Source organism: Labrus mixtus, chromosome 3, assembly GCF_963584025.1.
Source record: "Labrus mixtus chromosome 3, fLabMix1.1, whole genome shotgun sequence".
Taxonomy (NCBI): domain Eukaryota; kingdom Metazoa; phylum Chordata; class Actinopteri; order Labriformes; family Labridae; genus Labrus; species Labrus mixtus.
Genome location: NC_083614.1, coordinates 30,106,746 through 30,133,091, shown reverse-complemented (window position 1 = coordinate 30,133,091; position 26,346 = coordinate 30,106,746). Strand labels below are relative to the sequence as shown.

Sequence of the window (26,346 nt, the reverse complement as noted above, 5' to 3'; positions counted from 1 at the left end):
CCCGGTGCAGCATAATTGCGATCTCAGCTAGCGTCTTCGGTGCTTTGAAGGGCTGAGCCGGCTGGGCAGCCAAGCGTTGAGCTCAACAAACGGCTCTGTTTCCTGCTGAGGAGGCTGAAGTGAGAGGCATCTCATTTACCTCAGCGTGCATGTTGTGAAATGTGAGCAGCCTTTGACAAGACCTCAGTCAAGGAGAGAAATATGGGGTAGTCAAGGAGAGAGTTGGAGCCTCGGCTAGCCGAGTGGTTACTCTCTCCTCCCATCGTTTCCTGTCTCTGTACAGCTTTCCTACCCTGTAAGCTGCAGAGATTGTAATGATGAAAAAGGGGTCTGCAGAAGAGTCCAGTCTTGTATGATTGGACTCACAGTAAGTAGCAGAATGTTGTTCAAAGACCAGAGAAAAAATCCAAATAGAGGTAAGGATCATGTGTATGTGGAAGAAATATGTTCAGGATATTAGTGTTGCAAAATAGTTTGCTCTTTGTTTCAGCCATATCCTAAACCAGTGCTTTTGTCTACACTGACAGATCAATACGATAATAAGCTGAATAACTTCCTGCAGCTTTTTTTTTTTTACATTTATAGAGTCTGTCTTAATATGCATTTGTCAACAATGTACTGAATACATGGAGGGTAAAATATTACCAAATTAAAGATATGGAGATAAGAGCATGGTTAGTGCACAAACAGCCACATTCACACATATGGGCAATTTAGAGTCACAGATTCTTGGGAGGAAGCCTGAGTACCCGGAGGGAACCCATGCATGTACGTGGAGAACGTGCAAACTCCACACAGAGACATGCAAACTTCTCTCCGACGGGGATTCAAACCAAGAACCTCCTCAATGTGAGGCAACAGCGTGCACCACCGTGCAGCCCGTACCATTTATTTTAAGGGACGACATAGTTGAGAAGTCAGTGAGAAGCTGAACCTGAGGCCGACAGCTGTTTCTTCAGTCAAATCTGTGACTTTACCGACACTGTAAGCTGGTCTGGCTAATATATGGAGCTCTAAACCCACTCAGAGAGCTGATCTGGGTTTATCAGCTCTCACGCCGAGTGTCAAATCAACAAGTTTTTTAAGCTGTGAGAAGTCAAACTCTGCTTCCTCTTTCCTAGCCATGTCTCCCCGGCTTCACAGATTTTCCATCCTTTACTGAAAATCGCATCCTGTCAAATCAGAATCAAAAGCTATTCTCCGGGCTGCTGCTGTAACAAGATGTCTCCTTTATGGAAGACAGTACGCCCGACTGCCACTGAATCAAATCTATTGTTGTTCAATCATCAGAGGCCCGACACGTCTTCCTGTCATTGTGACACACGGTAGTTTGCTGGGTAGTGATCAGCTGTAAAAAAAAAAGAAAAAAAAGAGGATTTTTGGAGAGAAAAAGAAAACTAGGGAACATGCAGATATGAAGGAAAGCAGAATGATTTGTTTCAGTTTTTAATTCCCAGTCTGCAGGGCTATGTCTTACACAAGCTACTTCTAAATATATATTTAGTCACCACATGCATTTTTCAGTTTCACGCTCTCATCGAGTCTGATTCACAACGCGTGTTCCTTCAGCCTGTTGATGGAAACGTGTGCTGCGGCAAGAATCCAGGCAGTCTTTCTAAGAACAGCCCCAGCCTCCTGTCGGTCGAGGTTTAACAGTTTGACAGCAGCTCCGTGCAGCTGACAGAGCCCTGCCCAGGTTCCTTTCATTGTTCCATCCATTATTAATAAAGAGTGAAAGGCTCCCGGTGAGCCCGCACGACGCTGCAGGCAGTACCAGTCCCCGCAGAAATGTAAATCATGACTGTGACAGTGAGGCCAAAAGTGTTTTAACTTCAATCAACCCACAGTTTGAGCTCAGCTCCCTCCCCAGCTGTCTGCATAGCAGTTACAATACATGGTGTTGATTTAAATGTGTATTTATTATTCATGCAGCTCAAAATGGTGTAAACTGTTTCACTGTGGGCTATTTAAGAAAGACTTTAAAGGCTTTATATGCAATTTTTTGATCCAGCAGATGTCGCCTTTGAGCACCAGCATGAAACCAAAACAACTCGCGCTGCATTGTTGTGTTAGCATGCTAATGCTAGCGATCTTCATTATGCTCGTATCTTCACACTGCATGTAAATTTACCTGAAATGAGCGTGATCTAGAAACACAGTTAAGCAGTGAGTACAGTATGTTATTCTTCTTTTCTCTAGTCCCTCAATTAAACAACTTTTATACGCGAGGGGAGGAGTCAGCCGGCCGTCCGGGCGATGTAAACAAAGTGAAGATAGGACTCTGAAAACTCTGAAAACATCACAGACAGTGGGACTTGGGTGTTACACCCATTGTAGACAGTCATGACTCACAGAGTTATTTTCAGAGGAGATACTTGATCACATGTAAAGACTTTAAAGAGATATTTCCTTCAACTAAATGTTTTTTTTTAACTTGATATTGTCTGAGATAGATAATTTATCACAGCAGGTGTGTAATGGTCTTATTGTTCATTTTGTCTTTTTTATTATAAATTTGGTGTCACAGTAAAACATTTTTGAAACAGACCTTCATACACTGAAGGATACTCCAACAAACCTCCCAAAAAATGAGGTCAGAAAAAAAAACAATTTAAATATCAGCAACTTCATCTTGAAACACAGTGAAATGAATAATGTAATGTTTCTGGAGGATGTGCTGGTTTATTGATGTTAGTTACTACAAAGTGTTGATCTCGAGACAATATAAACTGTTCTGCCCGTTCTGTAAAGTGCTAATGAGCCTGCTGTCATTTTTATAACTGGGACAAAAGTAGACGTGGTTATATTTTGGCAGACAAACCTTTCTGACAGGCATTGATATCGGTTGCACTTGTGTGTTCACATGATGGGAATTGTCTTGTGAAGTTTGACAAAAAAAAAGGCCTGAGAGGAAAGTTCGACGTGATTGGCTGATCATGGCGAGGATTTCTTAAATGTCCAGTTAGTCTTCTTAAATCAGTATATTCACCAAGTCGCCATGCTCTAGAAAATATACAAAATGTTTTCACATCTTTTCATACAATTAAATTTCCCTGAGAGTATAAATGTATTTTTTTCCCCAAAGACATAAATTTAGTCATTATTTAAATCAACTCCCCAAACTAAGTGTTTCTGATTCATCCCTGAAAAGTCTCAACAGATGTTTTTTGCTTGAAGATAGCAGATCTTAATAAAAGTAGTTCATCCGAAGAATTCAGAATATAGGCCCTAAATAAAAACATTTGGTTCAATGCGAACTTTTACAAGCAATTATTTTCAATCAAACATATTGAAGACCTCGCCCCAAAAGGTTCTTATCTTGTCATGTTTACAGGAAGAAGTTGATATATAAATTGGATTGTGTGTTTTGAAAGCAGCATTCTCTATTGTAGATGTGTTAAGCCCTATTTCATTTAACTAGATGTCATTCTTTAAGGGTACATGATGTGCTGATTTGTGTTGTTTAAGTTTAAGCTTACTCCTCACTTTAACTCAAATCCAGTTTTCAATGGTTTAAACTTTAACTGGACTTTCGTTTAAATTGGTATTCTGTTACCAATATCTTTGCACACTAATTTAATGCATCCTTGTCTCCTAGATATTATGCTGATATAAAGTGAATTTGTTTTCCAAATTAGGTCTAGCAGGATGGAATAATTGCTGCATGAATTAATTTCACTGGCAATGCTTCTTGGAGTGGAAGACGCACTCGGAGCCACGGGATGGTAGCTTGAGTGGAGGTTTTCATTGTGAATGCATTTGATGCTTTTTTGAGTTTCTAAGCAGACTGCTCTTCTCTTTCTCGAATCTTAAACAAGTGCGCTGCAGGTGCAAACATATCCAAAACAGAACCAGATTGATGGCCATTTTGTTATGTGTAGATACATTTTAGTAAAACACTGTTGGACAAAGTTTTCTTTTGTTGATTTTGAAACATTTTGCTCTTGAATTAAGGTGTGATTTCCCCATAGTTTAGTGTTCATACCGATTAGTGCAGGAGACTTACCCCTAAGCTGTCCTCCTGCCGGTGTTGTCTCCAGTTGTGTCCCGTGTCGCTGAACATTAACAGGTAAGCCGTCAGCCAATCAGAGCTGCCGTAGCGTCCCTGCGTGGCGACAGCTGTGATCTTGGTCCGCCTACCCAGATCCACCTCCAACCACTGGTATCTGTCTGAGACGAGGGGAGACCAACCTCCAGCTCCTGCACAGAGGACAGAGACAAAGACCGATCAGCGTCGTGTGTGTGTGTGTGTGTGTGTGTGTGTGTGTGTGTGTGTGTGTGTGTGTGTGTGTGTGTGTGTGTGTGTGTGTGTGTGTGTGTGCGTGCGTGCGTGTCAGCGATGGAGACACAGAGGCTGGGAGAGGTGACGGAGCAGAGAGCGAGGATCGAGAGACAAATTGTCCGAGTGAAATGTGATTCATTACATTTTAATCTAGTTGAAATGAAAGTCTTAAAGTGTGAATTTAAAGTCTGCAGGCGACACTCCGTGCTCTGATTTTGTAAGATGGACGATAATAAATCTCACAGATTGCGCATGAATGCAAACTGCTTGTTTATACGTTGGAGTTGTGTTCAGAGGTGAGGAGTGTGCAGATGTCAGGATTTCCAAAGAGAAGGGTTAAGATGCTGGGAGTGAGCTAATGCTTGGTTAAATGAGTCAGCACATTCAAAAGGAAACCCGTCTTTTAAGTTAAAAATGTTGCGAAATATGTTCAACTTTAATCCACTTCTGGGTTTAAGTCCACTTACACGTCCACAGATTTAAAACCCTGCAATATGTCAGACTTCACGACGATAAGTAATAAATCCTCATAATTAAAGACATTACATTGGATTTATTTGGGTCACAAACACTTGAAGGAAACGGATTTGACAGTGAAGCACAAGGATGGTATTTAAAGCGGTCTGATGACTCTCACCAAGCTAAGTGTCAGGATGTGTCCTGCCATTTAATGCATCCACTGCGAGTTTTATGGGACATTCAGGGTGAGTGGAATATGCTGAGAAATCATTGAACAGCTTGTTCATTTACATTCCCACATGGATGAGGCCTAAATATCTGGGCTGAAGTGTTTTCCTTTTCAAAAGTGATTTGCAAAAGGTGACGTCCCTCCTATGTTTTTTCAGGGTAACATGCTCCCCTTGTGTCCGGGCGGCAGCTGTTGAAGCAGCTGGAGCCGACATCCAGGAGCGTATGAGATTAAGTCACTCCGCGTTCATAATGAGGTCAAAAATAAGCAACCACATCGCAACGTACAACAAAGATTTAATGTCACAGCAATGGCAAACACTTCTGGAAAATACACAAAGTAAACACAAATAGATTTTCACGCCGCTGTACGTGTTAAAATAATCCTCTGACATGAACATGAGCAACGGACGCATAAATTATAATGTATTACCAAACAAAATGAGGCCAAGCAGGAAACTGGAATAGTTCAGTTAAACACACTGATTTATAAATCCTCATGGGAAGAAAAAATGTAGCAAATGTGAAAGAGCACAAAACTGCAGTTCCTTGAGCGTCCACTTGAGGCTGGCTTTGAAAGTCGAGGAACACACATTAAGTCCCCGTTAAAATGCCAATTTATATTGCAAAAATAAACATGTTTAATCGAGGTACAACAAAATGTGTTGGCCTTTTCTTCACTGTCATAAGGCTAAGAGTAATGCATGATATTGTATAGTTCGGGGCTGAGTTGACTGACATGCTGCAGGTGTGTGTGTGTAGCTGTCTGCCATGAGGCTTAGAGCCCGCCTCAGCTCCACCTGTTAGCTTGTGTCTAGATTGATCAAAAGGGAGGTAGAGTCAGCATTTCCAACATGGTGATCCCCATCACTGGGCTTCAAAACATGATTTCAGAAATGAATGGGTGACATCACTGATATACGTCCATGAACGAAGCAGACACGTAGGCTGTGTTTTTTTTAAGGTGAGTTTTTTGTTTTGTTTTTTCTAAAGGAAATTTTCTGTCAACTTTAAAGATTTGTGAAAATGACTACAATAAAATACAAATTTATTATAAATTTTATATTTATAATATTATAAATAAATTATAAATTGTCCCCATTCAGATCAGCAGCCTGGCACAACTACAGTAAATATTTCATAAGGCGACAAAGAGCGACACAAACTTTAATTTTTGATTCTGTTAATTTTTTTATAACACCCATCTGTACATTTTGTAATCTTTTTAAATTGTTTCATTTATGTTCTTGGAAAAATGTGTTTGCTGCTTCCAGAGAAAACTCCTCAGGTTCTAAACCGACGGCTTGTGCTGAAGAGAGACGATTTTACTTCTGTTACAAAGAAGTCATGAAACAAATGGGAAAAGAGACAGATATCATGCCGACTGTCAGTCTGTTACATATGTGGACAAAGAAATAAGTACTGAGTGATGTTTGAGAAGAAGGGACCATAAACTCTAAACTCGCATTAGAGAGTTTTAAAATCTGATTTACAGCCTGATTTTTCATCTTATTACTAACTGTTAAAGTGAAATTAAACAGATAGACTCATTTCAGAAAAATACAATACACTGTGCATTATAACTTGTGTTAACATCCTCAGCTTAAATTAATCTTTAGGCCCAGTCATCATTTTAAGTAGAGAAATAAATGTGTCTGGTATTTAAAAGTGACGGCTCAGCGAAAAGCCAGGCGAGTAATAAAATGCTCCAATTTGAAAAAAGAAGAGGTCGTGGTTCTGAATTAACCTCTCCGAGGAGTCCAAAATAGGAAACACATCACAATCCTATGACTTTTTTTAATACATTTTATGAACTCAACCCATGGGACAAACCAGACTCTGCATTCATGGGATGTGTTTCTATTCAGACATCTAACCTGTTGCTGGAAGGCAGAGGGTCGGAGGAGGTGAGGGAGAAAATTTAGAGATAGCGGAGGAGGACGGCGAGACAGAGGGAGAGTTTACACAGTATCTAACTTTGCAGGGAGACATCGGTAGAATCACCCAGCTGCAAGTTTATTCCTCCTCTGGATGCTGCAGACATCAACTATTCAAACGAAGGTGTGTGTGTGTGTGTGTGTGTGTGTGTGTGTGTGTGTGTGTGTGTGTGTGTGTGTGTGTGTGTGTGTGTGTGTGTGTGAGGGATAGAGAGCTATGACAAAACCTGATTATGAAGAAACATTGGAGGTGATGGAAAAGGCCGCTACAAGATAAGAACACTTTGAATACTGAGAGGGGCGTGTGTGTGTGTGTGTGTGTGTGTGTGTGTGTGTGTGTGTGTGGTACAGAAAAAGTGCTGAGTCAGAAAAAAAGCAAATCCATGGCACCTGAACAACGGATGGAGGGATTTCTTCCCCCATAGAGTGAATGTACATACCGCTCACACACACACACACACACTGCATGCATGAAAAGACAGACAGATTTAGGAGCACTTGAGATTGTGTTGCCAAGGTGATGTCATGCTGACACAAGGCCAACACAAATCAATACAGTAACCGTTCAGGCATGCAGCCTGAAGTGGCTCATCACATCTATTATCATGCTGCTCTACACTGAAATAGAAAATGATTGACACAACACAGTTACACTGTTCCACATAGTGGGCTGTTGAACAGGTGGAAGTACTCCCTGATGCTATTCAGCTGTAAATGAGGTGCCATGTCATCGATAATGGATGTTTCTAATGGCAGACGTCTTACCTTGATGCAGCGGGAAGGAACACGGTACGTTTGTATTTGTGCTGGATTTGATGCTTTTCTTTGTCATATAAGACACTGTGTTTACTGTGTCATCATCTATTTGTGAGTCAACACAACATGTAGACATTACTGTGTGAATGACTTCAATCAATTAGATGTGGTGTATCTGGTTTATAATTTGCCACCAACTAACACTTATTGTGAATCCAACATGTTATGGATTAATGATCAGCATGTGAACAGCGGACACTCCACACTCCACAATGTCAGACACACTACAGTGGACGGATGATTTCTTGTCATATTGGCCACCTTTTTTTTCTTCTTCAAAAAAGACCTTTCAGCGGTGGCCTTTATTATTTCTCACAAACAAAAATCCATACGCTTGAATATTGAAATGAAAGACGGTTGATTTCTATTTAGCTGCTTTGGCATCATCGTGGATGCTGGCTCACTGCCACACTGCCGCGGCTCGTGTGCACATTAGAAGAGAAATCAATAGCGCCATTGTTGCGTAATCCTCCTAATGCATTGATCATCATTATTTCTGCCTACTTTCCCTGATTGTCTTTTAACCCAACACCTGCTTTTAGACGACTGGCCTTGCTCCTATCAGCCGGTTTCATACGGCGTCTTTACCTTTGGACCTGTCACTTCTGACTGCCCACTGGTTGCCAACATCTAGCTGCCCCATTAAACACAGAAATTCTGTTGTAAATGTCTCGCCTTGCTTGGCTGTTTTAAAGTTACTTTTAGAGTTAATGACGTCCCCAGATGCTGACTGACAGTGAGACATTATCCTTTACTAGAGCTGTAAGAACAACATAGGGCAAGCAATAGTCCTGTTCTCTTGTTTTTCATTATCTGTGGTCTCTATCTGACAGTCTGTATGAGAAAAAATGTAAATAACGCATACATTGTTTATTTACTGTAACAACCAGTACAAATGTATTGTCAAGTTGAATACAACCGTATAAACACAATATATGGTCGCCAGCACCAAAAAATGTTCTGAATTTAACTTGATTTGTTCATATACTCCATATAATTAGATTTACAGGCAATAATTAGATTCTGAGGTCATCACATTCCCTTCTCCCCCAGCAGCTGTGTCAGAGCGGCGCTGTCTGCTCGTTAGGACAGCGGCTAAAGGCCACCGCTAATAAGTACCTCTATAACAGACAAGAGCACTGACAGCACAACAGGAGAGAGCTGACACCCTGACCTTTACTCATTACAGCTGGACCCGAGGGAGAAGAACAAGGAAGAAAGGAAGAGAGTGAAAAGATTGACAGAATAAGGGGAGACGGAGGCAGGTCAACTGACATCTACGGGGCGGCAGAGGAGAAATGAGGAAGTGAGGGAGAGGAGCCAAAACAAAGAGAGGAAGGTGGACGGGAAGGAGAGCCGAAAAAGCCCATTAGTGTCCACGTTGAAATCTCGACAAAGAAATGACTAACTTAGTCCGTCCAACGTGTTTGATGATCAAAAACAAAAGTTTCTATCATGCATGCCTGTCACTTCTGATCCAGTGCATCTCCTTGAATTCTCCACCAAATTGTCAATAACGACACCAAAGCTTTTGCTCACTGGGGCAGTAATTGAGGTGAAAAACAGGTCAGGAACATTTCGCCGCTGCTCTGCTGGTCATTCAAATTAGCACATTACCACAAAGATTAAGCCGATAACAGGGACTTGACTTCTGAGGTCATTCATATCAGAGGACCAATCGACAAAACACCTCCGAGGGCAGGAGTGGTCAGGAGAGGGTTGCAAAAGTGGACTTAAGGGTCATCAATAAGTGTGTGAATAAATCTTCTTTCCACACTTTGAAAAAAGACTTAATTTAATTTGTATAGACACTCAAATCCTAACCACGAAGAGTGTTTTAATGTCAGGCAGTAATTATAGTGGTACAAACATGCAGGAGCTCACTTAAGCCCGATGTAAAAAAACGTCCAGGTTTCAGCAGCGGATAATAGGCAGACCTGTCAAAAATATACTGTTGGATACTTTCTTCAAAAGCTAACAGGAACCTCTTTTTTTACAGCATCATTTTTAACACCTTAATGAAGCCACATGTATGCTGATGCACTTTTATTATGACATTTTCTATTTCATTTTACTATTAAAACAGGGGTTTCTTTTAGACAGAGAGCAATACATCAAATAATTTGACTTTAGTGGGGCTCAGCTGCAGCTGGTGCATTATAGTATGTTTGAAATTAAAGATTTGTAATATTTTATGAATGTAATAAATATGCATGATTATTTTACAATTTACATTCAATGCATTTGTGACGTGTAATCCTATAAAACCCACAGCATTACAGTTACAACTTTTGGTTCAATAGTCTCACATTTGTGTTGTCTGTGTTTGTTGGAAATCTATTTTATTTCAGTTTTGTTCACACAAAAAGATTTTGAATGGTAAACGGTAAATGGACTTGAGCTTGTACGGTGTTTTTCTAGTCTCCAGACTACTCAAAGCTCTTTAACACCGCAGGTCACACCTACACATTCACACCCTGATGGCAGAGATTGTTATCTAAAGTGACCATCAGAAGCAACTCATCCCATTCATACACATTCATACACCGTCGACGAAGCAGTGGGAGCACCTTGGGGTTAAGGGTCTTCATCAGACATGTGGCTGCAGGAGCCGGGGATCAAACCAAGATCTTCCAGTTGAGAGACGACCGACTCTACCAACTGAGCCAGAGCCCCCATGTCCAAATCTTTCAACAGAGCAGATACAGACTTTTCACTACAGGACTCTTTGTAGTGATTATTACAGGAAGACAACAAGAGCAGCTTATATATGCAGTTAAATAAAAGACGTAAGTGCTGTGGGACAGTTTAACAGTAAAAACTATCCTCAATACTATAATTTTAGTTTAACAACTACCTTATTTTGATTTAATAATCTTTTTGTTCTTTGTCACAAAAGGAACGAAAAGTAAAAGTTGTCAAATGTTAAAAGCTTTCTGAACAAAAACAAAACTTTAATTGAAAGAAGTAATTAAAATAATAACTATCCAATCAAAAAAGGAGACAACGATTATTCATCTTGCCACATTTTTGTTATTTACTGGGGTTTTATTACTGATAGTTTTCATTTGGAAGAAAATATGTACAGACTTTTGACGTTATTCATCATGAATACAGGAGATAGAGAAAATAAGCAAAATCAAATATTTTGCTGTTTTTAATTATGGGCCAGACTTCATAGTTAAAGGTCTCTCTAACAACAAGCTTCAGACTGTGACCTTGTTGTCTGAGGATGTGAACTTGCTGGTGGGTGGGAGACTGTGCAGCAGAAATCAATACACATTTGATTAGTACATGGTTGCTCAACAGAAACAGATTTTAAAATAAACCTTGAGAAATTGCAGTATTGAGTGCAGAATGTTTTATTATTGAAATTAATTCACCAAGAGTCCAATAAAAACAAATGGTTTTTCCGCTAAAAGGTCAATCCTGCCTATCTACTGTGTGTGTGTGTGTGTGTGTGTGTGTGTGTGTGTGTGTGAGAAAGGGGGGGGGGGTTCTGGTTGTTGCTCTGGAAGTTTTACATCAAGTCCCCCATAAAAATGAGTGCGTCTCCTCAATGTGTCATTGCTGCAAGTCATACATGGATCTTTTCTGGCTAGCGTTAAAGCATCAAAGGGAATGTTATTTTGGATGTTTCCTTGCGGCACTGTGTTAGAAAACAGGCCAAGGACGTGTGGCATGGAGGCTGGATCATGGCTGTTTTGTGGCGACAGTGGAGATGGAACAGAAACTCAACAAGTTCATTTCCCAGATCGGGCCCATCAGAAGCCCTGCATGTGTGAAAAGTGGGCTTGACTTAAGACCACAATCTTCCCTGGTTAACATGATCTTGATTCAAAAATGAATCTGGACCTACAAGGGAAACTCTGTAAACCACTGGGATCTGTTTGAACTTTGAGCAGATTCTTGATGGATCAACACATTACTTTTTATTTTATGTGAAAGAAAAAAAACATAAACGTCAGGATTCTTCTTGTTTCCACCAAAGAACGTCATACTTTGATAGTCCAGTGCGCACATTGGCTGCTGGAGAAACAATAATCCTGGATAGCAAACAACACCGAACTGTATTGAACCAAACCAGACCGCTTGGTGAAAAAAGGGGCTAATGATATTGAACAAGAGATGCCAAAATAAGAAAGAGCCCTCTGCTGGTTTTAAAAAAAAGAGCCTCACAGTTTCTTTTGGTCTCATTGATTAAGTGTCCCATATCCAGTCTTAAATGTTGAAAGAGCTATAGCTACATCCCCATGGTTGACAGAAACCCATTGTTACAACTTTGCAATCATACATAGCTAGCCCTAAAGTGTACAGTGCACTTTTAGTCAATTTTAATCTAAATGGGACCATTATTTGTAAGCTGTGGCCAACTAACAAACGGGCAATTCTTTTGTCTGAAGAGTCGCCCCCTGCTGGCCAATTGAAACAGTGCATGCTCACAGCATCGTTTTTTGAAAACAAAGGCTACATCCACTTCTTACTGTATATGAGGTTTATGGATTTTAACTTAGAGATGGATTCGTGACGACCTGGTGCAATCCAAACTCCTCCTCTTTTACCACAGACTGTTTTGTAGGTAATGGAGGCGTGACCACAGAGAAACCTTTCAGACCTCTCAACCAGCTTGTGACTCCACCTCACAGTGAATTAACTTCCGCCTTTGTCTCATAATAAGACAGTAAAAAAAAAAAACACATCCAGCACATTATTTCTATCCTTTCTGTTGTAATTGTTAGCTCCAAAGTGTTAAGAGTTGCCTGAGTAATAGGGACTGACACAATGCTTGTCAGGGCAATGGCTTCAGAGGAGGGAGCAGATGTGTGCGCTAAATGACAGTAATGTTGCCCTGATGTAATGATGTTCCACTGACAGAGAGACGAAACACTAAAGGGGACAAGAAGACAAAAAGACAGGAGAGATGGTGAAAAGAATACAAGCAATTACAAGAGGAAAAATTACCAACGCTCAGTGGGTCTGAAAGAGAGGAAGTCAGACCGAGCACTGAGAGGGAGAATATTAACAGGTCAACATTTTAAAATGGGTTGAAGTGGGCTTCGAGGGGATTTGAGCTGAATGAAGCTGAAAGTCACATAGTTGCAGTTGATTTTAGGTAAAGCGTAACATGATGTTCTGAAGGCAACAGGAGAAAAGGCACAGCTGAACAAAAAAAAAATGACTCGGCGACAGAGCAAACAACCAATCAGTCCAATGAGGAGCTGGTTTAACCAAAGCAGGGCACTGGAACCTGTCTGTGTCAGGTAACGACACCAGTTTCAGGGGGTCTCAGCAAACATTAGCAGAGTCAAATTGGGACAGGCCCCTGGAGATACCAGCTTCGGAGAATTGCAACTAAATGTGGTCGGCAGGTGGAGGATGTAGCGAAAGGATGGCAAGTAATGGGACTGAGACCGAGAGGGGGTTTATAAAAGAGAACAAATCAATGACGGCTGCAGTTTGGTGGTTATTTATAAGACCTTCATGCACCAAAGCTGAATCATACAGAAGCAACAAGTCACGAGAGATAAACTACCAAATAGGGAAACTAAGCAGGAGTGTGTTTTCCAAAGGAATCTCTTTCAACTGAGAAAACAATGTATAAAACGCAAAGAATGGGACATCAGTGTTTTGTTAGAGCTGCTTTTCTGGCTGTAAAATAGATACATGTACTGAACTGAAAACAGAATGAGACCTAGCAGACCTGAACAACTGGCAGAATGAAGATATGAACTTATCAGAAATACATGTCAGAGGTCCCTTAATCCAATGTAACAGAAGAATGTGGGACACCTCCGGCTGGCATTGCCAAGCATTATCTGTTTGACTTACGTTTTTGGAGGTGATTTATTGTTTGTGGAAATGAGAAAAAATATTGTAAACTTTGCCTCAATGTTGTTGTTTGTTTTTTCCAAATACAATTGTAAGACAATGTAAAAACCTACAGGTAAAAGTGTAAGTCATTGTGGCTTGTTCTAATGCATCTACAGAGACATATCACTTGGATCTGCAGTTCCCCCCTGCTTTGGTTCACTCTCATCATCTGTTTCATTTTTCGGCTTCAGTCGGCGGCTAAAAAGCTCTTAAAACCCACTGGGCACTTCCTGCTCGGAACCACAATGGCAGACAAACATAATTAGCCACTATCTGGAGAAGCTACACAGCCAGTAATTTCCCCTTAGGAATTGGTAGAGACCAAAACAAAAGCTAAAAGGCACTGAGACTTACAAAGACTAACATTCATCAGTAATGTAGTAATTCATCAAGTCATGATTGTTGATGTCGGACAATTTGTTCTTTATGATTGTTAACAAAATACAAAGACAATGGATACTGAAAACCCAGAGAAATATATCAGGCCATTTATCAAATACAGAAAAACACTTTTTATAACTCGTTAGCTTACATCAGACCACAGCTAGCGTTAGCATTCAGTCATGTCCTTGCTAACATTTATGTTTAAAAATCACAGATATGACAAAAGGTGTATACATTCTAGATATTAACATTAATCAAGAACACATTTATATAAGCCCATACAACTCACTGGATGTATTTTCACTTGTGTTAAAGGCTTTATATGTGATTTTTTTGATCCAGCAGATGTCGCCCTTGAGCACCAGCATGAAACCAAAACAACTCGCGGTGCATTGTTGTGTTAGCATGCTAATGCTAGCGATCTTTATTACACTCGTATCTTCACACTGCATGTAAATTTACCTGAAATGAGCGTGATCTAGAAACACAGTTAAGCAGTGAGTACAGTATGTTATTCTTCTTTTCTCTAGTCCCTCAATTAAACAACTTTTATACGCTGAGGGGAGGAGTCAGCCGTCCGTCCGGGCGATGTAAACAAACTGAAGATAGGACTCTGAAAACTCTGAAAACATCACAGACAGTGGGACTCGGGTGTTACACCCATTGTAGACAGTCATGACTCACAGAGTTATTTTCAGAGGATAGACTTGATTTCTATTATATTTAAGTGTTAAAAATCACATATAAAGACTTTAGCATTAACCATGTAGCTCTCCCTTCATGTTACTGTAACAATGCAGTGTGGTGAAACATACTGTTAGGTCCTTTCTAAAGTTACAAACTGATGTTGATGTTATTGTTCATTTTTACTTCACATCAGTTGGCTTTTAATACGGAGTTTCTGGTACAGTAAGGTACAGACACTTGTGGTTTTAACTTCAAAATCATGGAGAAAGTCTCAATCAGGTTTCTGTGTCCTTTTTTTTCTAACCTTTTTTTGGGATCCCAGCTAATTCATCAGACCATTTGTTGATTTATTTGATGGAAAGCGCTGATACAAAAATGTGGTTACTCAAACATTTAGCCACTTTAACACAGACTGAACAAGACACTCCTCAAACTCTCCACAGTGAGGGTGATGTCACCAGAAAATGTTGGCCATGTGAATATGGCCTACGTCCAAAAAATTAACCATGAAAAGTGTTTCAAAGTCACACACCTCTGATATCTTGCATATAAAACATCACATTATTTTTGTCATTAATACAGAAAGGACACACTGAGCAGATGCTGAGCACTATTTTTATATGATTGAAATGAACCAAGCAACTTTGAAATTAGTTTTAAAAAAAAAAAGAAATACAGAAAGGACAGAAGTGTCACTGTTGCAAGAAGCTCTTTAGTGAGAAAACAATTTATTTACATGTATTTATTTGTTTATTGTTGATTTTTAACCAGTCTTTTTTTTGCCATTTTCGCAAGTTATATTTTTAATGTACGTGACAGCAAGTAACAGTAATTGGTAAAAGATTGTCACATCATAAATATCCAATTTACTCTGGGGCTGTCATGGATTTAAGACTCGGGCTTTTATCAGGAAATTGACTGAGGGATGTAGAAAAAATACATTACAAACAAAGCTAAGGTGAGAGTCCTCCAGCAGCATTATGTCAAAGAATCTGACAATATTTTCCCTTATAATTAGATTTATGTAAAGTGACTACTTCAGACTTCAGAGGATTTGGGCGGAGGTGCTGCAGAATTTAATGATATCAGGTGTTTAAGAGCAGCATTAAAACGGGTACCTGGAGACACAGAGGGGTGCACATAAACACAAAGATCAATACCTCATTCTTTGGTCCCCTCCACATATAGTTTAACCTACAGTCCCTTGCTAATGTTTCAATCCCCACTTTAAATCCAAATAAGCACTTTCCAGAAAATGATTACCGGCGATTGATGAAGTGTTTCAAGCCTATTTCAGCCTAATTACAATGCCTCTAATATGCAATTAGCAGTATGGCCCAGTGAAAAACAAAGACCCTTTAGATGTTAAATACTGCCATTAACATTTGCCAGTAAATGTTAAATGCTGTCATTAACATTTGGCTATAAGATGGAATGAAGTTAACTATATGTTTTCTTGGCAGCTCACATGGGGCTGAGTCAAATTACATTTACTGCACAGGCAGACTTCACAATACAAAGAGGAAAGCACAAGACTGACAGGTAGGGCGATGACTAAGGAGGGTGAAAATAGAGGAAATGTGTTGCATAGAAACTCAGGGAAAGAACAAAGAGACTCAACTCAAGCTGGGTAATCAGACACAGGTGGGAAAAAAAACCTTCTTACGTCTGCATAGATGAGTATGCATACAGTAATTAGCTCATGGACACATTTAATGAGAACATTTAAACTTTGTGAATCACACATTTATTTCTGGTAAATGTCAGATCCACACTAGTAAGTGGGAACGTTTTTCAAGTATCTGAATATATGAAAGAAATAAAATAATTATGTTAAAATACACATCTATATCAAAGTTTGTGAATTTTCAACATCTCTTACTTTTCTCTCTTTGTGCTCTCTTGTCTGTTAACCGGTTTTGTTTTCTTCAAAATAGCCATTTATTTCCTCATTTAACTTCCCATTGCAGTATGCCACCATGCCCACTGCTTTATCTTTATATTTGAATGTGTTACATGAATAGTTCCACTGTTGCAGTCTGAATAATTCCGATATGTATTTATGCATTGATGTTGTATGATCTTGCGTTTTGTAGTGTTCCTTGTGTTGAATAAACAGATTACAAAATACCTCGTGAACTCTTTATTCAAATCTCCTAAACACTTTCTTTTCACCTGCATGACAGCAGAAATTCACAGAGTTTGTTGACTGACTCCATGGGTTCATTAATCACAGGAGGCAACACCAACAATTAAAGTGTCACATCACAAACCCCACGTGTTCAGACAGCAGGCTTTAAAAAAAAAAAAGAAAAAAACAGCAGCACTCTGAATACTTTCAGTGCTTTCTCCATTCTGAACTCACTTTGTGTCTGGTCAGGGGACAGCATTCCCCCTCTCACACAATCTTTATTTGTACAGCCTCAATTCATTACAAATGTTATCTCAAGACACTTTACAAAAGAGCAGTTACTCAGATAAAAGACCTTACTCGTTTTAATGTTACAAAAGAGAGAGCAGGTAGAAGACCTTACTCATTGCTATACAAAGACCCAACGTTAATCCATCATGAGCACAGCACGAAGCAACATTTTGCAAAGTCACAGTGGCAAGAAAAAAAATTTCCTTTTAAGAGGCAGAAATCTTCATGATGATCGGTCATCTGCCCGAAAACTGCTCCCTCTGCCTCGTCCCAGACCCACCACTGCAGACCCTGTGCTGCTCTAGATGCTATGTACTCTGAGGGGCTAAAGAAGGGATGAGCCGATCCAAAACTCAGCATCAATACCGGCTCACACACCCAGAGAGGCCATCGCTACAGCAACAAAGGTGATGTTAAATGCACGGAAAAATAGAGAAGAGACAAGTCCATGTCATTTACGAGACAATGCCAGTAAGATAATAAATGCAATGGAACGCCTCGGGGATGAAAGTTTGGGGGATGCTTTGTGCATGCGCTGCAACTTGTCGCGAGCGAGGGGGCTGCTATCACAGCGTAGTGTGTGATGCAGTGGCTACTGACAGAAAATTGTTGGCCACTGGCATATTCACGAGCTCAACAGGCCACCCAAGGGTCCAAAACAAGGAAAAGTGACACACATATTACAAGATGCAGAGCCTCACTGCACAGCAACGAGCCCCATGTATCCTACATATGCAGCAGAGTACGACTTGCCGGTCACATTAACTGCAAGTCAGTGGGGGCTACTGGAAATGGCCATCGTATAGCTCTAGCCCCTTTTGAGGAGTTTACAAGGGAGGTGAGAACTTCGTCTGCATCTGATGTCATCCCCATTGTCGGTGTCCTTATAAGCAATCTCCGTCGAGATAATGAGGCTGCTTGGGAATTAAGACCATCACAGGCCCCCTCCTTTAGGCTGTGGACAGATGTTTCAGAGGCCTGGAAGCTGAGTCACTCCACTCAGTTGCAACGCTACTGGATCCAAAATATATAAAGACAGGTATGTGGGGTCTCTCATTAATTTTATTTCATGTGATTTTCTCTCTCTCTCTCTCTCTCTCTCTGTGGTGTGTGTGTTTGCATTCCTGTGTGTGTCTATCTGTATCAGACAGCCTGCATGTCTACCAGTTCAGTGAAATGTATTAACAGTCTCACATTAATTCACAGCTTATTATAAAGCTCAACCAAAGACATTTGGAGAATTGCAACTTCTTTTTCTAGTTCACATCAGCCTGTGCTTGTAGTTTTTTTTTTTTTTTTTTTTTACCAAGAAACCAAACTGTGCACATCTATTCTCACATGGAGGTAAAACTTTACTCAACCTCCCCGATTTGGCATTTACTGTACAAGCAGTTTATTTATTCTAAAGAATGGTTTATAACACAATGTAATTCTATAGTGTTCCTGTAAACACAAATAAAACAATGCTGCAGGGGGTTGCATGTGAAAGAGTTATAGATGGTCTTGGTATCGGAAACAAAAAAGTGGTATTGAGTCATCCTTAGGCTAAAGTAGGTATCATTAAGAGCACCGGCGGTGGACTCACCGGTAGGGTAGGTAAAACCCTCTAGAGTGTTCCTATGGTACATAAAACATTACAAGTGCCCTGTTCACTCTGATAATGTGCAAGAAACCCAGATGAAGTGTTCTAAATGATGCCTCTGTGCTGAAGAAAATGGCCTTAAGTGCTCTAATTGATGTCTTTAGGATGAAGAACATATGACGCATGCCACTCCATATCATCGACATGCTTCTATTGTGAAACAGCCATATCGGGAAATAGACTATTTTCAGCGGTGGTAACTCATGACAACTCAGATGTTTGAAATATAACCGCAAGGGAAAACTTCAAACCACACAAATTCACCTAGAAGCTAAAAATGACAAAAATAAAATGTTTTTCTGTTCATGAGCGAGACAAAGGCATGTCAGGATTTTCTTTAATAGTTGAAACTTTTCCCTTCATATAATAGCCTGTTACTGAGTACTATAAGCCTTGATTAAAATATTCTACGTCGTTACATTATGCAGCCGGTTCAAATAAAGGGGCAGGTAAAAAAAAGTTATTTTTCAACCCTGTTCAGCAGCGTTTGGTTCAGTTATACACACACACACACACACACACACACACACACACACACACACACACACACACACACACACACACACACACACACACACACACACACACACACACAGCAATGTATGTGTCTGTTATTCTGAACACAACCCAGTGTCACAGTCTCATGTTAACATCCTTTTTTAACCAACTTAATATCCTGTTACGCTGTGGACCGTAACCACCTGAGGGATTTTACAGTTTTATCATGAAGCTTAGAGTTTTTCGTCAATACCACGTCTCTTCCAGACGAGCCGTGCTGCTCAGACTCTGGTTGCAAATTTGCAATATGTCAGCCCCCGACACGGGGATATTTTGGCTGTATCCTGTTCAACAGGAGGAGGCCGAGTCATGCCGTCCATTAGTATACACAGTGTATGGTTTGACACTAATCAAGGGCACTTGTTGCTGATGTATTAACATATTGTGCCCTTTGGAGTTTGAAAACCAGGTTGTCACTGTGCAGGAGATTTTTTAGCATAACTGACCTCATTATTTTATATTTTAAGGAGTGGCACAGTTAAGGCACCAAGAATAGGAGAGGTGAGCAACCAGTGATCAGAGAAACAACCAACTCTAAAAATCACTCTAAAAAAGAAACCAACATTTCCTGCCTTGGTATTATTTTTTCCAGATGACATTTATTTATGTGATGTAGAAAGGTCACATGTACTTTAAATTTGGTTGGAAATAAATAGGTGAGATTTGATAGCAATTCATTCCAGCTGGCACTGAGTGGTGGCTCAGAATCACTTGGATTATTATTATCAGACATGTTATTAAATGAGAGGCTTTCTCAAATAAACTGTTCTTTTTTTAATCTTTTTCCTTTGCTGCTCAGACCTTAAGCCCTGGGCTGTTTCCTTCTTGGCCCTCTGACTGTCTCTTGGAAGACTCCTGCCAAACTCAGCCTTAAGACCCGTAGCTCTGGATTCTTCCCAAATTCATGACATGCTAATTGTCCACTTTGCACATTGTGGTAGTAATAAGATTAACTACCAGTGGTGCCCAGCCATAGCAGGGCATGACTCTGGAATTGGAGGCAGCACTGTGATAGGATTAAACCATCGTGTGTGAACAGTCAAAGTTACTGCCAGGGACCAACTGCTGGCAGGAGCAAAGAGCAAAGAGGCATGTGGGAGTTGTGTAACCTCTACACCCCAGCTGGCCTTTGATAGATCTTTTTTTAGTTGTGTAACTACTGGGCATGTTTCTTCAATGTTTCTTTTCCTTGCCCCTGTTCACCCATGCATTAGAGTCTTTGATGGTCGGTGAGTATCAGGAGAGCAAAAGTCATTGATGCAGATTCCTGGAAATTCACAAGCTGAGAAAAATAAGACACAAAATAAAACGATGCTATTTCTGTAGTCTCTCCAGATGTCAGTTTTTAGTTTTTTCTTTTAGTTTCCAAGAATTACGGGGAGCTATCTGTCTAACAAGCTGCCTTGTCATAACTTTTGCACCTTACAAACACAACACATTTGCTTACACTACATACTTTATATACATACATATACTACTTCAAACAGTGAGACAGTTGCAGGTTGCAAGTTTACCCCCCTCACATTGTTTAAATGCAATACCCAGAATAGTTATTGTATTTTGAAAATGTCAACATGCAGAGTTGTGAGTTATGAGTTAGAGTTATTCCTAGCTCCCAAGCTTTGTCTTACAATGACAACTGAATCTGAGTCTTCATGTGATTAGATGAGGTAAACTGCATCTTCAAAATTAGATATGGTAACTATTCTTCTTGCTCTTTTCCTTTTGTTGTGATGTGAGGATTAACCTCAGTTAAAACGTATTTAATGTTTCCAATATTTTAAACGTTAATTTTGATATCCTTTATTAATCCCTGAGGGAACAAAACCTTGGGTTGCAGGCTGCGGCTGGACCAGGTCCAGCTGTTTGATTGGCTTTTTTGTGACAACCTTTATACAGAGCCAAGAAATGAGGACAGCAATTTCTCTCTCTCTCTCGTAAAAAAAAAAAAAAAAAAAACGTCCCTGCAGTGTTAAAAGTTGTTTACAGGGGGAAATGGCACCAAAACTTTTCAGAGAACAAAACTCTGCTTTGCTTATCTTCAATTTGTTTCCAAGTTGGTGAAATTATTCTTAAAGTGGGAGGAAAAGAGAAAGAAATCCCAGAGTCCCCGATGTCTCTGAGCTCTGGTGCGACAGTGAGGCACTGAGCTCTTTAAATGGTGAAATCTGCAAACTGTTTTCCATGAAAGACTCCAGAATGAGCCATGATAGCCCGTCACAAAGCCCCACATCAGCATCCAGCAGAGAGCACCCACTTGAATTGTTATTATGGTGGGTGAAACACAACTCAGATTTACACCCCTGTTGCAAGGAGGTGGCCCTGTGGAGACTTTTTGATGTACTAGTCTATAATACGAATGCATTCCAATATACAATACAGATGGGTATAGATATTGCTGCCGTCTCTCTCCTTTCCATCTATCCATCTATTTTTGTCTTTATCTCCCTCTCCCTCTATCCCAAGCCACCGCAGAAGTATCTCTCAGCCTGTGTGAATCCAGCTGAGGTTTTCCTTTGATGTTTTGTGCTATGCATCCTGTAGAGAGGTAAAGGAAAATGCATCACGGCAGCCCACAGTGCAGAACAGAAAACACCTCAGTCAAGAGATGGAGATGCAGCTAAGGGACATTGCTTTTCCAATTTTGTTCCCAACATTTCACTGGCCTTGAGCTGCCCCAAGAGAGTCAACGCCAACACCTGACCGAGTGCATTAAGTTTAAAGCTGCACAAGGAAAAACTTTCCACGGGTGGCCAGCACACTCGCAACCCCTCTCACTGTTTAGACTTTGAACACGTCTGTGTGAAAATGATACAGGTCACAGCTGCAACTGACCAATAGGGGCTAAGAGTGCAACCATGACGCATGAGCTAACAGGAACCTCTTGCGTTTAGACAATTTTTCGACAAAATAGTTCCAGAAAGTGTGAAATTGGAGGAATTGTTTTAAAGGGTTCACATTTCAAATAGCAATTTCTCAGCATTTTATAGGCTTTATGCGTGAAACCAAAACAACCCGCGGCGCATTGTTGTGTTAGCATCTATTCAGCATCTGATCTTTATTCTGCTCGTATCTTCACACTGCATGTAAATTTACCTGAAATGAGCGTGATCTAGAAACACAGTTAAGCAGTGAGTACAGTATGTTATTCTTCTTTTCTCTAGTCCCTCAATTAAACAACTTTTATACCTGAGGGGAGGAGTCAGCCGGCCGTCCGGGCGATGTAAACAAAGTGAAGATAGGACTCTGAAAACTCTGAAAACATCACAGACAGTGGGACTCGGGTGTTACACCCATTGTAGACAGTCATGACTCAGAGTTATTTTCAGAGGATATACTTGATTTATATTACATTTAAGTGTGAAAAATCACATATAAAGCCTTTAAGTGTGCTTTCATTCACGGTACTCCTACACACTTGCTCATCAGAGCAGTCAGGCGTGCAGAAGCTTCTTTCATACCAACATCCTTGAGAAACTTTTACGGAACTTTTGAAAGAAAAAATACTGTGAACTGTGAAATTGGAGGAACTTGATTTAAAGGGTTCACATTTCAAATAGCAATTTCTCAGCTTTTTAAGAACTGTGAAGATAAAGCAAATCACACCAGTTCTTTTGTCATCTTCTTAATCATCATTTTGATGTTTGAGCTGGATGTCATAAATATTTAAAAAGGAGTCATAAAAGGATGAAAAAGACTGAACGTACATCTTTGTCTCTTTTTTTTTTTTTTACTACTCAGGACGCCAACAACCAACTTTTCTAAAAAAAATTCTTACTTTTTACCTTTATAGGATAGGCCAGGTGTAGAGAGGCAGGAAAAGTGGGAAGAGAGAGTGGGGGATGACATGAACCAAACAGCATCAGGAGCAGAAGTCAAACCTGCGACCATTGCAACAAAGACTGAAGCTAAGGCTGCACTGGTCATACCAAGCATTTTCCCAGTGGGCCGACGCACTTTGTGGCTGGTAGGATTTTTTGGTTTGTATATATTTTAATAAAAGTTGCCTGGGCCAGAAACATCTCCTCAGCTCCCCTTCCCCAGGACATGAAACGTCAGTGTCAGAACTATAACTCGGATGTGCAATGAAGCTTAAATTCAAAAGACTATTAATGCAACAAAACGTGGCAGTCATGCTCGCTGCACCAACTGTTTCTAAAGGCGCTGGTGGAGACGTGTGTGGCAGTGCCAGGCAGAGAGCTGGAGGATCAGGAGTGTGTCAGGGAAGCAGAGGAAGCCTACATGTGAGAGTGAGGCTGTGCGTAGCTTCGTTATGGCGCTGCTGTGGAACCGCACTCTGTAAAGGGCTTCAGGTGGACACGCCCTTATTGATCAAGTGCAACCAATCAAGGCCCCGAGTGCAAATCATCACTGTACCCATCGTTTTAATCATGGCATCTCCAACCAATTTTCACATGAGAATATGCACAAAACCTCTCTTCTGATTTACAAGATGTATCATAAATAGGCACAGATTAAAAATGGCGCTAGATGCTACAACTATTGAAACGACAAAACCTATAGAGATTTGGTATCAGATGGTTTAGTAGCTAACACTAACAATTCCGACGTTACATGAACTATTATCCAGTTGGTTGATTACTGGTGTGAAAGCGGATTTAGAACAGTCAAAAGCCACGTTCATAGTTTATTAATAATAATAACTTTATTTATATAGCACCTTTTTAAAAACACAGGTTTACAAAGTGCTTTGACAAACAGCAAAAACAAGAACAAACTAAACCAAACACAGAAGAACATAAACAACAACAAGAACATAACAAATGCAAAATACTAAAAATAATGAAATACAATTCAACAGAAAAGAACCCAAAGTGCACGATACCCAACAGACATATATAACCCGACCATCACAAGAACCATCACAAGAACCATCATGAGAACAATCACAAGAACCATCACAAGAACCATCACAAGAACCATCACAAGAACCATCATAAGAACCATCATGAGAACCATCACAAGAACCATCACAAGAACCATCACAAGAACCATCACAAGAACCATCACAAGAACCATCATAAGAACCATCATGAGAACCCAGGCAACACAAGAACCCAACAACACGAGCTGAGACCAAGAGGAACCAAAGATTAAAATTCTTACATCTGTAAGAAACTAAAAGAGATAAAAGCAAATCAAAAGATAACAGCAATAAGAAGGTAAGAGCAGAAAAAGAAACAGAAACAAGTGAATAAATGATAAAAAAAAAACTATAATATTAATAAAAATAAAAAGTATATATAAATATAAAACATAAATAGACAAAGTAAGTAAGATGAAACATTTCCAAGTTAAAACATAAGAGGAGTTAAGATAAGAGCATAAATAAAAAGACAGTAAGAAGTAAAAGAAGATAAAAATAGTAAAACCAGTAAGAAAAGACATTAAGAAGCTTTAATAAGCTGCACTTAAACCCAAACAACACCATAAACATTGTGATTGGTCTGCCTTGAATCATGTTAGATAAAAGTTAATCTGACTTTTGAAGGGACAAACATTTCCCAAAGAAAACATTGTGAGTTTGCAGATTTATTTGGTTTTATAAGACATTTATGTCAACGTGCTGCTACATTATATTTAGTCTGAGTAATGAGCGCTGCTGTGTAACAAATTCATTCTTTCAAATATTCAACACCTGGGTTTGCCAAAGCAAGCGTAGTTGTGCATCAAAGCAGGAAACAGCTCGTTCATTATTAATGACGATATACTGTACATGACCTGAATCTGTCTTGTACATAAAGATTCAGGTCATATATCTTTTTAAAGTTTTTACAAAAGATTAAAAAAAAAGGAACAATGTCTCACCTTCTCTCCTGTTGACTTTAGCAAAGACCGGCCCATGGCTGCTGGTTAGCTGGGAGGAGCTTCTGAACGATGATGGCGGCAAATTGGTCAGCAGTGGGCCGTCGCACGCCTCTGTGAACCAATCAGAAAGCAGAAAAATAAAAATAAATGTTAAAGAAACACGGATCATGTCTGTGCATTATTTCACTGTGGGTTGGTTCAAAACAATTTCAGTGAAAAAGCAGACTGAAGGAAGTTTGGGAGTTTACTTCTGACTGAAAGGTTAAACTTGAAGCTCTCTTGAGTACCCAGAATAGATAATTGTAGGTCGGGGCAGATAATGGGTCGCACAGAGGAACACAGATAAGACAACTTGGTGTCAGAGGGAGAGGAAAGTCAATGGAGACCTTTTCATGCCTCATATGCTTTCATGTTTTAAAATGTCAAGGAGAGGAACTGAAACTTTAAGTTTTCTCCAAATTGACTCTGAATTAGTGACCTCTCAACAGAAACTCGCATAACAATTTTACTGTCTTATAAAAGGGTTCATTTTCAGGTCGTTGATGCATTTTCACATGATGCACATATTAATACCTCTATGTTTCTTTTTAGCCAAAATTCTTTTGACCGGAGAAGTATAGGCAGTTTTAAGGCACTCTCAAACACGACCGTTGGACGTATTGGGGTACCTCTTGGTTTGACAGGCAAACTGCAAACCAACAGGTGTTGCAGTAATGGAAGCGGGTAAGTGAACTGGTTTAGAAATAACTGATTCTACCCAAACTTAAAAAAGCCTCTGCATTTTTCTAGTAAGCTCGATGACTTAAAAACATTATGAACGAGGATAAATATTGGAGATGCTTTTGAAAAATAGACTGATGTAGAGTTGGTTTAATACTGAAGCTTCAGGGTCTGCGACATGGCAACCTGCAGGAAAATCGACTCTAGGGAGAAGGGAGCGCGGTGGACAGCTTTCTTCAATGTTTTGAATCTGGACTCCAACGCCCATTGCTACGTTTCAGTATTTCCCCTTTAAGCACAACATCTCAAATGTAAACTATAAAAAAAACCTCTCTTTGTCTATCTCTTCGTCTATTACTTTTCATATTTTTTCTCTCAACAAAACAAACATGTGACACACTGAATGATGTTTTTTGTCTCAGCAAAGGGCCACTTCTCAGTAGTTGACATGAAAAATACAGAGTAGGAAGCTAAATTAAACATAATGACGGTTGTTCCATAGCTGACAAAA

General features: G+C 39.9%; 1 protein-coding gene across 1 annotated transcript in view; it reads right to left on the bottom strand.

Annotated features, from left to right (window-relative positions):
- Positions 1–26,346, bottom strand: part of LOC132970772 (contactin-associated protein-like 4) — a 117,399-nt gene that overhangs the window by 71,182 nt on the left and 19,871 nt on the right. Inside the window, exons 2-3 of the mRNA XM_061034514.1 lie at positions 25,116–25,226; positions 4,007–4,200 (exon numbers count right to left, since the gene is read on the bottom strand). Coding sequence (XP_060890497.1) covers positions 4,007–4,200; positions 25,116–25,226 — 305 coding nt within the window. The remainder of the gene's footprint in view (positions 1–4,006; positions 4,201–25,115; positions 25,227–26,346) is intronic.